The sequence below is a fragment of the Carassius auratus genome, chromosome 13, assembly GCF_003368295.1.
Source record: "Carassius auratus strain Wakin chromosome 13, ASM336829v1, whole genome shotgun sequence".
Lineage (NCBI taxonomy): Eukaryota > Metazoa > Chordata > Actinopteri > Cypriniformes > Cyprinidae > Carassius > Carassius auratus.
The window spans coordinates 8,285,744-8,301,538 of record NC_039255.1 but is presented as its reverse complement, the minus strand read 5'-3'; the positions used below and the strand labels follow the sequence as shown (position 1 = coordinate 8,301,538).

Sequence of the window (15,795 nt, the reverse complement as noted above, 5' to 3'; positions counted from 1 at the left end):
AACCCCTGATTCGAATGCCATCCTCAATTTATAATGTCATAGCTCTCATGATAAATACAATAAAACGTTTAATAAGACAATCAGCCACGTGTCGGAGTAAAGATCTTAATCAATGTAAAGTTCAGGGCTTTAAAGGAATTGATCTGGACGTTTTGTAATGAGAGGGAGATTGTGTGGCGGATAGAGGAGAATGGCTTCTATTATTCTGCCTGTCAGGGTGAAGTGTCGTCTCCAGGGCCCTGCTGATAAACATGCTGCAGAGCCGGGCAGACCAGCCTTCATCCGTCGGCACAAACAAAGCAATCAGTATGATACATTTTTTAAAGGAGGCTGCTGCTGACAACACACTGGAGCTTAAACTATAAAATTCAGGCAGTGGCAGAATTAAAGTGACGTGTAGGTGTACTTGCGAGAGCTGCTTTCAGTCTCTTTGTTCCTCCACAACACGCGTTGTTTTGGTTGAAATGTCTCACCCAATGTGTTTGTTCTCGTGCATTTCTGGAAATCTAGAAAGATTTAGCTTGTGTATTTTCTTCCTGTTGTATTGTAAGTAGTAATGCTATGTCAGTCTGTACTTTTTTTATTTGCATTTTTCATTTGCTGAAAGGCCAAAAGCATGTTTTCATGATATTGACCCCCTTTTTTACCTCATTCGTTTGTTTGTTCATTCAGATTACTGGATGGACTTGTGTGGGACTGGGGCTATCAAAGTATGTGTGAAAGTTTACTCCTCATTTTCAGTCAAGCACTTGCAGTTGTTAAGAGGATATCGAACTCTTCTGTTAGACTGCATGAAGGAGCAGCAGTTGGTCAGCCATAAAAGTGGTGATAGAGTGTTAATCGAGTTCATTGCACCAGTGGCTCTGTCAGTTACTGGCCTTTGTTCGCTAGGATTTCTCTGATGCTCCCCTGAGTCTGTCTCTCATTCTCATGTACCATGACGATGTCTTTTAGCATCCCTAGCTGGACCTGAATCAGTTATGAAATATTGAATTAGATTAGACTGGCCATACAAATTATTTTTGTATTGAAATTGTTATTCGAACTCTACCATTTATTAAATGAAATTATACTGCATCATCAATTAGGGGTGGGCGATATATATCTAACGATATGATCATGCGCATCTAGTCAGTAAATCTGGTTCCGAGATTAGCGCTAAATCACAATCAAATGCTTTCAAATAAAGCGGCACTCCATAGACAGAGCCGTAGATCACTGACAAGCTACGCAATATCTCGTTCATTATAGCAGATGAATCACATTCGATAATGAATGCAATATTGTGTACTGTAGCTTGTCAGAATGGACCAAGTGCTAGGAACGCTTGACAGAAATACATGCACACATGAAAATATTGCAAGTTTGATTGATATATATATATATATAGGGGTTAATTAGGGGTGTAACGGTATGTGTATTCGTACCGGACCGTTTCGGTACAGGGCTTTTGGTACGGTGTACGTGTGTACCGAATGACCGAATGCAATATTTTGTGTACGGAACATAGGTACATTTTCGTCTTTCCAAATGAACATATTAAGTGGCGGAAGTCTCCGCGTTCAGCGCAAATCCCACCCTGCAGCTGATTCTAAGGGCGGTGACACACTGGCTGTGTGGCGTGAACGTGGCGTTTCTGCTGCCTGTCAGTTGCGTAATGGCTGCTTTGCGTTTTCTGTGTCTTTACACACCAGAATCGTGCCTGACACGGCGCCGACAGACCAGGATCTTTTCTTCACGACAACAATATCTATACTTCATGTTGAGCATAAATATAAAGCCTACTGGTAAAGGACAGCCTCAACAGTATTGACGGCAAAATAGACTATGTTTGACAGGTGCAATATGCCAGTGTGTCACCGGCCTAAGGTTTTCAAAAGGCATCACGCAAGTGTGAACATCACTACAACTAGAAAAAAAAAAAAAAACGATTGTAATTCAAACGCAGCTCCCGTTGACATTTAAACAGACCTTTGCTCTTAATTCCGATCGGTCCATCGCAAAAACAAAATCTGAGCAGGTCTAAAAACTGAAACTGTTGATGCTGCACTTTACACTTTGGAAAAGTTAGATATATTTTTTTAAATATGAGCAGACCTACAAACTGGGATTGGTAATGCTGCACTGTAATCATAGTTATTTATTTATATTTTTCATTATATTTTATTATATGATATTGGTTTCAGAGTGAGAGTATTTTATTCATACAGATTAACAAATCAGTATTTTTAGAAACATTTAGGGAAAATTTGTGTAAGGTACAGAGATACAAATTTAGTGTATGGCGGCTTTAAGACTTGTTAATTAATATTTTATCAAGTATTGACTTCTTATAAATCACAATGCAATGAAAAGGTAAAGGTCAGGTAAAACTAAATTTAGTGTATAGCTGATAGCTGCTTTAAGACTTGTTAATGAATGTTTTATAGAGTATTGACATATGTATTGTTAAAAACTTTATAGAAAGCCGTTGTTTGTGACTGTGATAAATGTGGCTGAAGTGTTGAAGCACTGTTACCGTCAGTGAAAAAGAGCTCATTTCTCTCTCGTGTGATTTATACTAAGTAGCTCCTTGAACAAACACACAGGATAAGACTGTGGCCAGTGGGTCATGCCCTCGCCTCTGGTGCTTTTAACACTGTGTTCCCATAGCAACCTGCATGCACGCTTCGGCTCAGGCTGGACATGAGAACAGATCTATGATTAAGAGCTAATAGGTCCTCTACATGCACACATGACAGAGTTTATACACAGCTAGGCCATGCCAAGTGTCCCAGTCCAAGTAATGATGCGTCCTCTCCAAATGGCTTTGTTACCTAAATTGATACACTTAAATAAAAGGATTTAAGATCTGCTTCGGGATTCCACCTTCTTAAAGTGGATAATTCCTTAATTAGAAGGATGACCTGGAGGTGTGCGTGCAAATAAAAGACTCTTGGAGGCTTTCAGAAGGTTGAGTCAGTGGCCAGTTTAGTTCCATCTCTAATCAAACACATCTGACCTGGCTAATCAAGGTCTTTGGGTTCACCTGGTTAAAGCAAGACATGCTGGTGTGGAGTTAAAGATAAACTTTGCAGGGTGAAGGAGCATCTAATTTATACTTAGTAGGGTCAGTGGGTTGATATATTTGACTGGTCATCGCAACTAGTCAGTTAGTCAGCTAGTAAATTCATCTAGATGTGGTAACACTTTACAATCAGCAGTAAATCTATACACGTGCTTGATTTCACGTGGAGCAGCATTTACTACATTTGTGTAGTAAATGCTGCTCCACGTGAAATCACGCACGTGTAAAGATTCACTGCTTATTAAAGGACCGGCATTACTGACAAGATGCGCATTAAGGCGAGACACTGCAGGTGAATAGGGCAAAAAAAATAACTAATAGTTATCACCTTACTTACCCAGTTGATTGATTACATTGATTATTGCAAACATTTTTTGTATTACAAGTTTTCAAAAATGTTATGTTTAAATATGCAAATGAGGCATTATTTAATGAAATATGTGCTAATTTGCATTAATGTCTAGTACAAAAAACTGAACACTAGATGAAGTCAGTTTCAAAATTTTTGTTAATTTTTTTTGACATATTAGAGTCAAATGTTTTTACAGAGGGAATTCTGGTTATCATTTTTTGTCACTCCATAATTCAGAAAATACTCTGAACAGCCAGAAAACAATATATTTTCACAATTTTGGGGGGGAATAAAATGTTGTTTATAACCAAGGAAAATAAATATGAACAAATCCCTCTGTAAAAACCTTCAGAATATAGACAGGAATAAAAATGTCAAGTTTGGTGTGTGTAAGCGCTACTGAAGTGGAGATTTATGGGTCAGTGTTGAAGAAAAAACTCATTTTGAGAAAACGGCCTTTAAAAATATGTATTGTAATTGAAATCTATTGACACAAACAGATAAAGTGCTATAAAAGAAACACTTAAAAGTGTCTTTTGGATGTTTTCCTTCCACTAGTTTGAAAAAGCACTTTATGAAAAACCAAAAAGCCCAAAATCTCAAAATTGACAGGTGCTTGAAAAAACTGTGTTTTTGCCTGCAGTGTCTCACCTTAAACATAGGACGATATTTATCATGCATCCCTAGTTTATTGTTATTTTAGCTGATTTATATGTTGAATAGCTGTCAACCATGCTATTGAAAGTTGTGCTTAGTGTTTATATAGGGCTAAGAAGAGAACTTGATCTGTGTCAGGCATCTGATTATACATAGACTTGTCATTCATTCATTCCACCAACTACTCAATTTTGAAAATCCCTGCTCTGATCACCCACATAAACAGATGACATAAATGGCACTACAGCACTCTGCAGCATGACATAACAAGCACAGAGATGCAGAAACTGTATTTGGCCTGTTGACACACGTAAGCACAGACCCACACAGAAATACGTCCAGTTAAGAGCTGCTCTTAAACCTAGTGGGAGTTCCAGCAAAAAGGTGTGTCTATTATAAATAAAACTAATGATCTTAATAAACAACCTGCAGAACACAAGAAGAAATGATTGATTTGATAAGAGCGGTTGAAGTGAAATTGTCTCCCTTGTGACCGATTTCAACATGCTACTGAAAGCAAATAAACACGAAACACAAAAAGCAGGCAAAAGCAAGGGAGCCGTAAGCCTGATTTGGTCCTAATGAACTGACAGATCAGAAATAATAATCCAGCCACAGGACCATAAGTCCCTGCAAAGGTGTAATAATGTCAGCCTTGTTAATTAAGGCAGTGGTTTGATATAAATGCACCGGTGTTGCTGGCCATGGTTGTAGTGGCTTAACTGTGCCATGCTAAATCAGCTAGTGTGTTGTGTGCTTCTGTTTTTGTGTATCCTGCTGCAATGTGAAGCAGTTATCACCTCCACCAGCTAGAAATGATTAGTCACACACACCAGCTGTGTGTTTTAGCTCACAGAACTCAATAGCGAGAATGTTTCTCTGGTCTTTACCTAAAGTTGCAAGGGATTTAGAAATCGTACATCCAAGAATATTATCATTATTGATCATTATTGAGTATTCAGTCAGTATGTGGCCATGTACAGCTAATAGATCCATGTTCTTCCGTGTTACTTTCTGATGATACTTTATGCTCCATTGAACCAGAACAGCGGCTGAAAGGAGAAATATGCTGGGTATCATTTAATGTGTTGTATCTGATGCTACGGGCTGAACTGGGAAATATTAGATTGTTTATAATTGAAAATCATTTATAATTGATTTTGCTCATAGGACATTTGCCTTTTGGATGAAAATTCCAATAAAGATTGTTTTTAATTTAAATTCCAATATTCATATACATTACAATCCAATATTTTATATATTATCTAAGGGGTAACAGATATGATTCAATAACTATAATTAATATAGTTGTAATAGTTGTTATTGTTCTTATTATTAATAATAACAAATCAACACAAACATTTATTTAAAAAATGGTGTGAATGTGACATTAATACACATACAGTGAGTAAAGTAACTTTCCCAACATGTTACTTTTGTATGGTGCCATATTTTTGAGTGAAACTAAATATTTAAAGAGAAATATGTAGTGTCCGGGCTTGATTTTATTCATCTGTTTTGATTTTATTGGGATAAATAAGAATTAAGGCCAGGAATTAATTTAGAAAGTAAATGGGGTCAGTTTTGCTTTCATTCTGATTTCATATGAAGTAGCCCTGATATCACTAAAATGACATTCCAGCATGTTCTAGTATGCTGTTGTGTGAATGTTTTTTGAGCAAGTCTTTATTGAACCTCGCAGGAACTCAAGCGAGTGTGCTTACATCGTGTTGAGCTGAGCAGTTCTCTAAAAATGGCCCTCCTCCACTTTTCATCTTGGGGAATTTGAACCTAAGCATGATGTAAACCTGGAAAGGTCAAAGCTTTAGCTAAAAGACTCTGAGGTGAAATATCGACCTTGACGAGCATTGCTTTGACAAATAAATACCAGTGAAATAATAACCAGCCAAACAAAGCCCCTCCTCTCTGAGAAAATAAAACAAAAATAAAGTACCAAAAAAATCAGTCTGGTATCAGGTGAAGCGCATATTCTGGATAATGCCGCATCATCTGCCGTATGGCCGTATAATGTTTTTATTGTAACAGTAAGTTATGGTTTATAATCTGAGGTACACAGCTCAGTAAGAGTCTCATCTGTTCCTCATTGCAAAGCTCAACTGCCTTTGATTTGTGCAGCTGTCACCTGAAATTATATCACCGTTGTTTTGTGTTGCTGTTTTTCCTCTAATGTTCTGTTAGCGATGCATTATTGCAATTACAGTCTACTCCGTGCAAAAGCTCTCTTCACAGCACAAAAGCTCATTTGAGATGGAAAATACCTACTTTTAGCACTTCAATCATTTTAAAACAAAGCCTTATTAGCTGTCTTTAGAGTGTCATTAAACAGTGTCTCGCATGGTCAGAATGCCACTCGCACTAGCATTCAAAGCTTTTTAACACTCACTTTATTGTTGAATGGTTACTCCTGTTCCAATCTAGATCCAAACAAACAGAAATGATAGCGAAATTTGCATTTGTCATAATGCCGCATTAACGCAACGGTCCCACTTTGTTTTTTTTGTGATAAATGTTATGCTAAAGCACAGATTCAGCTGGTTTGTGGAGACAAATGAGAGCTTTGAATAAATATCTCCTCTTTACTGTTTATTAATATACTAAAAATGATGAATGTGGAACAGGGCGTGTGGAACGCGGTCGTATGGAAAAATGATGGTTGTTGCAGCTCTAAACCTGCTCTTGAGTAATACATCTGGTGCAAAGTGCTGCAGAGCCAGGCCTATTACAGTATGGTAAGTTTTTAATCTTTTAAAAAATATGGCCATAAATATCAGTTGCTCTGTTTCTCCCTCAGTCGCACTGGTCTGTTTTGTTCCATGGTAGAAAACTCTCATGCACCTGTTCCCAAAATTATATATCATTTATCAGTGAATATTGAAACACAAATAAACACCCCTGAATAAGCATCACTTCATTCACATTTTTATTCGTTTTTAGGAATGCAGGTAATTGAGGACATTTTTACACTTTGGACAATTGATTTCTTTCTCTAATGTCAAACTTTCAGCACAACATGTGAGACATAACCTCTTGACTAGAACATGGTGATGTTAACATCAATGTTCATTTTCAGCATTGTTGAAATACATTCTGGATGTGTTCGACTGACATACATTTCCCAGAGGCCATCTCTCATCCAGCTACTGTATGTGTCCTGACATACTGAAATATGACTGTCCCTTAATTAACTGTCAGATTAATTAGATCAACACCAGACAACAGGCAAAACATTGCTTTTGAAGTCTCTCGCTAGGGGAAGTAAATTGAAATGGATCTTTCTCACTGGGTGCGTGTCAAAGGCAGGTGGCGAAGCCTACAGGTGGCGATATCACTGTTATTGTGTAACGCAATATGTGTTATCTCAAACTGATTTAGATGGATGTCATGTCTGCGTCTCGCGTCGGTTTCAAAGCACAGCTCCAAGTGTAAGCGCTCTGTCTACCGCAACAGGAAGAAATGCTAATTTCATCCTTTTTTTGAAGCTGAAATGTTTCTGTATAGCCTAGAGATCCACAAAAACAAACACGCCTGCTCAGTAAAAAGCAACACCCCATGTCTTTAGGCTTTATTTTATATATATATTTGATGATTGGTGTAAGCTTGTATTAGCAGTTATTCCCACTGGCTATTAGTGAAATATTCGACATTCACTAAACGTCAAATTTCTCTAAAACACACCATTCACAGAGTAGATTTTCATAGCGTTGGATTTGATGAAATCCATGCATGCTATCAAAATGCAAGCTTAGCAGGAATTGCAAAGAAACAACAACTCAAGGCTGAAAAGGTTTGGGTCAGAATTTATGTGATTTTATATGAATTTTATTTTCAGAGTTGGCTTACTTTTTGCTTTTTTTTTTTTTTTTCTTGTTACAGGCCTTTCCATGCATATCGACAGGAATTTATGGTAAGGAAAATGTCTAATCATCCTCTAAACCTTTTAAGTGTATGAATATGAGTGATTCTGAACATGTGCATGAAGGAGCATGTGTGCGGTTTAGATAGCAGCTTACATGTATGCTGGCAATGTCTGCATATAATGTAGGGATGAACGAGCCGATGATGAGCAAATTACCTCTACAGTCTTTTCATGGATTTAAATTCTCTCAACCTTACTTTCATTTTCAAATTTGTCTCTTGTTTTTTTAGAAAGAAGCAAGTCTGCATATATGCATAATGTGCCTGATGTGTGTGTATACTCTACCGTTCAAAAGCTTGGGGGTAATTTTTGATAGATAGATCGTCTACAAGAGAAAATAAATTTGAATTGTTGCATATTACAGAGTTGTTTTACCTTGGTCTCCCCTATACTGTATTACCTTATTAATTAATAATAATAATAATAATATATAATTTATTGCTATGATGCATAGTTGACTTTTAAGCAGCCATTATTTTAGTCTTCAGTGTCACATGATCCCTCAGAAATCATTACAATTTTCTGATTTGGTCCTCGAGTAACTCTTCAAAATTTAAAATGGTTAGATTTTTTATTTGTTATTTTTTTCATTATAAATATATTTACTGCCGCTTTTGCATTCTTGCTGAATACAAGTATCTAATAAAAAAATAAAATAACCTTTTGAAAAGTAGTGGATAATGTACTTGTGCGTATGTGCAAGATTCTGCCACAGGAAAGTGTCTTTGAGATCTCAGCACGAATGAATGCAGTTATGTTTGATTCAATAAATAATCTGCAGCCTGCCTCTTCTGCACTGTGTAATTGTTCAGATCATCACAAAGAGAGAAGCATTTACTCTGAAAGCAAGAAGAGCGCTCAAATATCATGATCAAAGAGCTAATAACCTAGAATTCTTCCCCAACCTGATGTTTTCTTGTTTCCTTTGGCCAAAAAGACAGTAAACGCTCATTTAGGAGGGAGATTAATTTCATGAGCTTGAGCTTTCAAGTTTTTAAAACATTTTCAAAAAAAGCTGAAGGAACATTTGCTGTCTTCATTAACCTCCTGAAACCCGAGAGATTGCCTGTTGTGCATTTTATAATTTTTCTTGCTATTTGGGATATGTAGGACCTAATAAGTATAATACCTAAAATTTGTTTTTGTACAGGAAGTAGTTTTCCCAGAAAAAAGATGTCCTCATGTGAGGACAGTGGGTCTATCATGATGTGAAATGCTGCAAAGCAGTTTCATTCACTTTGCAAGCACAGATGCACATTGCATGTCATGCATCGCACACAGGATTTCCCAGTGCAGCCTTGTGCTCTGCATTCATGCATTTCATTTATAAAGTTATGTTATGTCCTCGGCAGAGGACATCGGGACTCAATTTCTAAAAAAAAAATGAAAAGACATGAATGAAAATGCATAGGCAAAAACAATAGATTTTTTTAAATCACCAATACATTTTTAATGTTCAAGATTTTTTTTTTTTTTTTTTTACCAAACTTTGTATAAAGATGATTCTCAACTATGGTATAACAGAATAATTCAGTATAACATTTTTCTTTCTGCAAAATGTGTGTAAAATTACCATTAATGGGTTTTCTAATTATATACAATGTATCTATAAACTAAATCTAATTTGCATATAAATGTGTTTTTGGGGCAACATGTAATGAAAAAAGAAGTGTAATAATGTGAGTAATAATTGTCAAGATTTTCATAATAATATATAATATTTCATAGAATATTGAAATATAATTTCTTTCTCTATTCATTTGTTATGTCTCCAAAAATGCGTCATAAGCATGCGTTTAGTCCCGGTGTCCTCATCTGAGGACATGTATGAAATCAATGTCCTGTTTAGTAACAGAAAGTCATATTTTGATTTGAAACCCCATAACATATTTCTGAGATGTTGATTTATGACACAGAATTTAAAAATTAGACAGATTTAAATGATAACTACAATATATTATAGAAATATTATCATATTTCTATAAGAGTGTCACTAAATTAATTTCAGACATTTTGATGACCAAGGAGAGGGAGTGGTCATGAGAAACATCCAATCATTTGGTATCTCTGAAAAGCCCTGAATGTGCTCTGTACAGGACATCCAGATCTAAAACTGTGGCATGAACAGACTCAGAGAAATTCACAAAAATATAATGTCCTCATATGAGGCCACAGGGTCTCAAGAGGTTAATTTGAATAAACTAGCCAAGGATGACTAACAAAATCCATGTGGCCATATCACCAGGTAAACCAGCCCGGTTCACCCCGATCCAACATGTAGAACTGTCACTCAGCCAACCGGAGCTGACAAGCCATCTCTCTGGGGTTTTTTTTTTTTTTTTTTTTTTTTGCTGCATCATGGGAGCTGAGGTCCAGGCTGACAGGTGAACGGGGTACAGAGGGTGGTTCTGTGGGGTTGGAAACATGGACAACAGGCAGGTAGAAAAATGAAGCTTCACTCCCAGCTGACAGTCCAATCTCTCAGCCCACACCATTAGCACAGGTAGAGCTTTCACACACGTGGCATATTGGAGAAGATGCCACCTATAAACAAAGTAGCGCTTGCTGTCAGCAGAGGGGTTGGATAGTATGATAGAGGTTATTAAGTCCGACGCTCATAGCCTATCCATCAGTGCCACAAGAGACCGGTCAAAATGGGTTATTTCTTTTTCAGAGAGGATGGGAAGGAATGGCAAATCTATCAGTGTCTTACATAGTGCGGACACAGGAAAAGCGCTGAGGGGGACAAAGGTTACTTCATCCTTTACTCTCTCTGGATCTATCATTCTCTTTTTTTTCTGGGTGTGCAACTGGTTCATTAAAAACATTTTTTGTACCTTTTTTATGTAAAGTTGTAGTAATACAGCTAATTTATGAAATCTGAAATATAAATCTTAAAACACTGCTATTATGAATCTGAAAAAAACTTCTACTTTATTATAGTAAATTTGATATTATTCTCACAATATTAATGTTTTAATATTATAATGTTATTGTAAAAAAGGAGTATTGAGATTATTTTCAAAACTTTCTTTATATTTGTTTTGAAAAATGTTACATTTTACTGTGGCATTAAACTTGTATTGTACATACGTGTTTTTTATTTTTTATTATTATTCATTTTATTTACTTTTCAATGTAAACATTTTTAAATGTAAGTTTTCTATTATTTGTATACAATTAAAAAAGTATAATTATAAAATATGTTAATGCTGTAAGATTGGTGAATAATAATAATAATAATAATAGTTATTATAGCTATTGATATTGTCCCCAACCTCACATCGCACAATTTTTGCATGAGAGCTACAGTGTTAACATCTTCAATTCATGTTAACATTTACCCAACAACCTACACATGAAATAGACAAAAGATAAAAGTTTCAAAATCTTTATAACCTTATACAGAAGAAGAAAAATACTTTATATCTGGGTGGAGGGAGGAATCCCTTCTATTCTTCTAAATCAGTTGAACAGTACTGAGCATGTGTCATTGCTCTTACCTGGTTTTTGATCAAATGTATTTAGGATTACAGTTTTGTTTGGTCTCCCCTACAGTTATTCCAACTCTGACAACTCAAAGATGCTGATCACAACTTCTGTACCTAAGATTAATATCAGGGACGCTCAAATCCAAAAGCCTTGAACCCCACAGGTTAATTACTGTATTCCATTCTCATTTTAGCCTGCAGAAAGAGAGAGTGTCAAAAAGGAGAAAACTGCAATTACATTTGAACCATCCGGACATCTTAACAGCCTCCTCCTTACAGCGCTGTCACGATCTGTCATGATATATCCAGCCCCGCCTTTAGATAAACAACAAAGAGAAAATGAATAGACACCGGTTCATCTTTCACCGAAGCCTAGAGGAGAAAATCTCACTCTGTGCCCGTGAGGTTTAACTGCCTGATGACTCTGTCAAGGAAAAGACAGGGGCTGTCTGATATCAAAACGTGTCACTCATTAGATCACTGTCATCGCCGTTTGAAGAGCGCTCTTTATTGCCTCATGATCCAGCTCATTGGGGTATATTGACTTGAAGCATTAATCACCATATCAAGGTCTGGTCGTTTCAGGTTTGTGCGCACATGGTGATAAGGCATGATTTATTATTTATTTTCTCTCAGAAATCCACTGCAAAGACCTTCCCAAGGCCTTGTGGAGGAAAATAGAGTCCAGTCTGAGTCCAGTCAGACTATGTTACCTAAAAAAGCTCTATGGACATATCATAGTAAGAAGAAGAGAGTGATATTTGACAATAGACTCTGAGAATGTGTTTCTTGCCATTTCTTTGTAATTGTGAAATTTACTAGTAATTTCTGAGTTAAAATTGTTTAAATATATATATATATATATATATATATATATATATATATATATATATATATATATATATATATATATATTTTTTTTTTTTTTTTTTTTTTTTTTTTTTCAGTGTACCTCACTTCTAATTCACTTTCAGAATTTCAGAAATAAATTCAAATTCAAAAGCCATTTTCAATTCTTTTCTGAATGGTAAACAACCCTGCTTGACAAATATTTACCCGTAGATCAGGCCGGAGCCCTGCAGTTTAGATTCAACCCAAATTAAACACACCTGATCCAACTAATCAAATCCTTCAGGCTTATTTGAAAACGACACGGTATGTTTCTTGGGTCAAAACTCTGCTGGTCTCCGGCCCTCCAGGAATTGAGTTTGACACCCCTGCCTTAGATGAACAAGAGGTGTGTTGACACTGAAAAGTACAACTCTGGTGGTGTGAGATAGATAGCTGTAATCCAGGCAATGCATCCAAATGGCTGTTCAGGATCAGCCAGGGTCAGCCGACTAAGTGTCTTCACTCAGTGATTTCCCTGTCCATCTCTGTAGTGGATTAGGGCCGAATCCCTCCTCTCTTTACCTTGATATCGCACAGGTTTTCCTCTCAGGATAGCGCTGTATTTAAAGCCAGAGGTTTATGCTGAGTAGTGGAAGTGTGAACACAGGCTTAGGAAGGGAATCTTTTGTGATCACATACTGATGTAGGGTTATATCAGCACACGCTGAAAAATAGGGAAACGGAAGAACGTTTAGTGTTTTACACTTTCATGGTTTTATCATTGTCAAGATTGACACTGCTCGGGGAAGTTTTGAGGGTTGAGGACATATTTTAGAGATCACAGTTGTTTGAGCAGAATCTAAATCTACAGCCCTGCAGCAACTAGATTTTATATTTCGGCTGAGCTGTGAACTCGCAGTCTGAATTGAATGTGACACGAGAGAAAGATTGGATGCAGTGAGATGGTAAACAGGCAAGAAATGTCTATTGCGTGTGACAACAGTAAACAGAGTGTGGCATTGTTCAGCTAGTGATGTCTGATTTATTAACAAGTGGAGTTTGAGTTGTTTTTTTAAGAATTGGTCAAAGTGTTTTATGACTCTGGATAAACTCACTGGTTACCGGTCTGAATAATAAAGATACTGTATGCTGAATGAATCAGACGTCCAGACAGCCCAGAGTTAGCAACTGATGCCCACACTGAACATCAGATCAAGAGTCAATAATTCTGATGCTAAATTCTGATTAGATAAGTTGATAAGTGTATTATTATTATTATTATTATTATTATTATTATTATTATTAATACTAGGGTGAATCTCATAAATAGGTTTCCAGGTAATATTTTACCTCAAAAACCAAAAGAGAAATAATAAATATGTATTCATATTTTGAACAAAGAAAACAACTGTCAAGACAATATTTATCTTTTTTTTTTTTTTTTTTTTTTTTTTTTTTTTATACTTATTCCCTGTTTGTTTGTTTAAATTGTTTCATCACTGTTTTCATTTTTTGTGAAATTAATTTCAGGTTCTTTAATTCTACCAAATTCTTATTACTTTCTCATTATTCTAATTATTAATTCTAATTCTTTTAAAAAATGATAATATAAAATCATATATTTCATACAAAATAACTGTTACAATAATTATTATAATCATATAATCAATAATTTTAGTATGAATTACTTTGTACTTTCTCATGTTGTTAGGCCCAGATGTAGGGTTGATTTCACATTTGAAAACAACAGAATCAGCATAAGAAACGCTGCTGCGGTGTGTGTGTGTGTGTGTGCGTGTGTGTGTGTGTGTGTGTGACAGGGTTTAGTGAAAAGTAAATCTTAGGGGATCATTTTAGCATGTGTAGCAAAAAAGTCACCACCAATACATATGGCTTTTCAAGGTCACACATTGACAGGCATGGTTTGGCGATCTTAATGTGTGTGTCTATCCATTTTTGGATTTGGGTCACATCTCCCAAAGTTTAAACCTCCGTTTACACCAGCGTTATACTTAAAAATCTGCTTCTAGTCTTCTACAGTACTGTATATTTCTGAGAACATTGACTAAGAACAACACGTCTGTCTGAACCTTCATCCACTAGCTGACAGATTCAGCTTCTTACATTTGTAGCTACGGGTCCGGTTGTAAACATGTCCTAATGATTTGGCTGGGCGTCGCCTCCATCACCTTTTCACCTATCGGGAATATCATGCCCATTTCAAGGTTCTTCAGTCCCTCCAGCTCCTGCGGTTCTGGCTCAGGTGTTTTCAGTTTATACTTGGTGGAGAAGTTTTCCATCTTAATTATTTAGCAGCATCTACCAGTGTCCATTCAAACACAGTTCATATAAATATAACTTGACACTGGAAAACAGCTACTGTAGCTGTACTGTATGTTGGCAGATGCATTATTACCTATAAAGGTAATTATTTTAGGTTGCCTCAGATAAATTTTTTTAAACACAGTGGCAATCATTAAAATGTGTTTTATGATGTTTTCATTCAGTAAGAATTTTATGACTTTAATAAGTTAATCTTTTATAGAGGAATATCAGAACTTCTTTTAATGAAGCACATAATATTCTTCCATAAAGCAGTAATAGAGTTAGGAATTAAGTTATTTGACTAAATATAGATGAATATGGCACCTTCAGACAATAACGGAAAATATGTCTCATCCACTAAACTATAATTTTCTCTGTGCAATTTGTTTTAAAAAAAAGGCAAGGTTCTAGGCAAAGTATTATATTATATTATATTATATTATATTATATTATTAGTTAATGCAACTTAAACTAAAGTTGCAAACTGTGTTTTCCTTCAGTATCTAGTAGACCTCTTTGCATTGCTATATGGGTAACCAGTTTTACTCAGTTGTGCACTATAAATCCGATTGCATTATGGGTACAGAACAGTGAACTATATATGGAATTAAATTGTTTACTAAGAATTTGGACAGCACTATAAAATGCTGACACCCTATATAGTGCACTGCAGTGTCTCTCTCTGTCTCTTGTAAAGTAAAGGAAATCCCTGGAGCCCTCATCAGCAGCCCATACACTGGTGGGCATCCATCAGCTGACAACAAATCTTTTTGAGAGATATTTCATTGTGACCATGAAACTGTATTTTGCATTATTTTTATGCCAAAATATATTTTTGTCCCTATGACAACTGAATTATTTAGTTGTTTTTCCTTGTCCATATGCAGCTTTTCCCATGTATATGCAGCGTCATATTCAGGATTAGCCTTGCCCCCCAAAAAAGAAAAAAATACTTTATTTGTATTGTATATATTTTTTTTACATTTGGTGGCTGAAAGACAAACTCAGTATTTATTTTTATTTTTAAATAAAGAAATGAATAGCATTTTTCCCATCCTCTCACTGTTTGAGAAAATATCTTTTTTTGCTGTGCTTTTAAAAATAAAGTAAAGTAAGGTTTCCTTTATGATATTTT

The 15,795-nt window shown here is 35.8% G+C and overlaps 1 protein-coding gene across 1 annotated transcript in view; it reads left to right on the top strand.

Annotated features, from left to right (window-relative positions):
- LOC113113231 (O-acetyl-ADP-ribose deacetylase MACROD2-like) overlaps window positions 1–15,795 on the top strand; it is a 160,241-nt gene that overhangs the window by 25,526 nt on the left and 118,920 nt on the right. Inside the window, exon 3 of the mRNA XM_026279394.1 lies at window positions 7,971–8,001. Coding sequence (XP_026135179.1) covers window positions 7,971–8,001 — 31 coding nt within the window. The remainder of the gene's footprint in view (window positions 1–7,970; window positions 8,002–15,795) is intronic.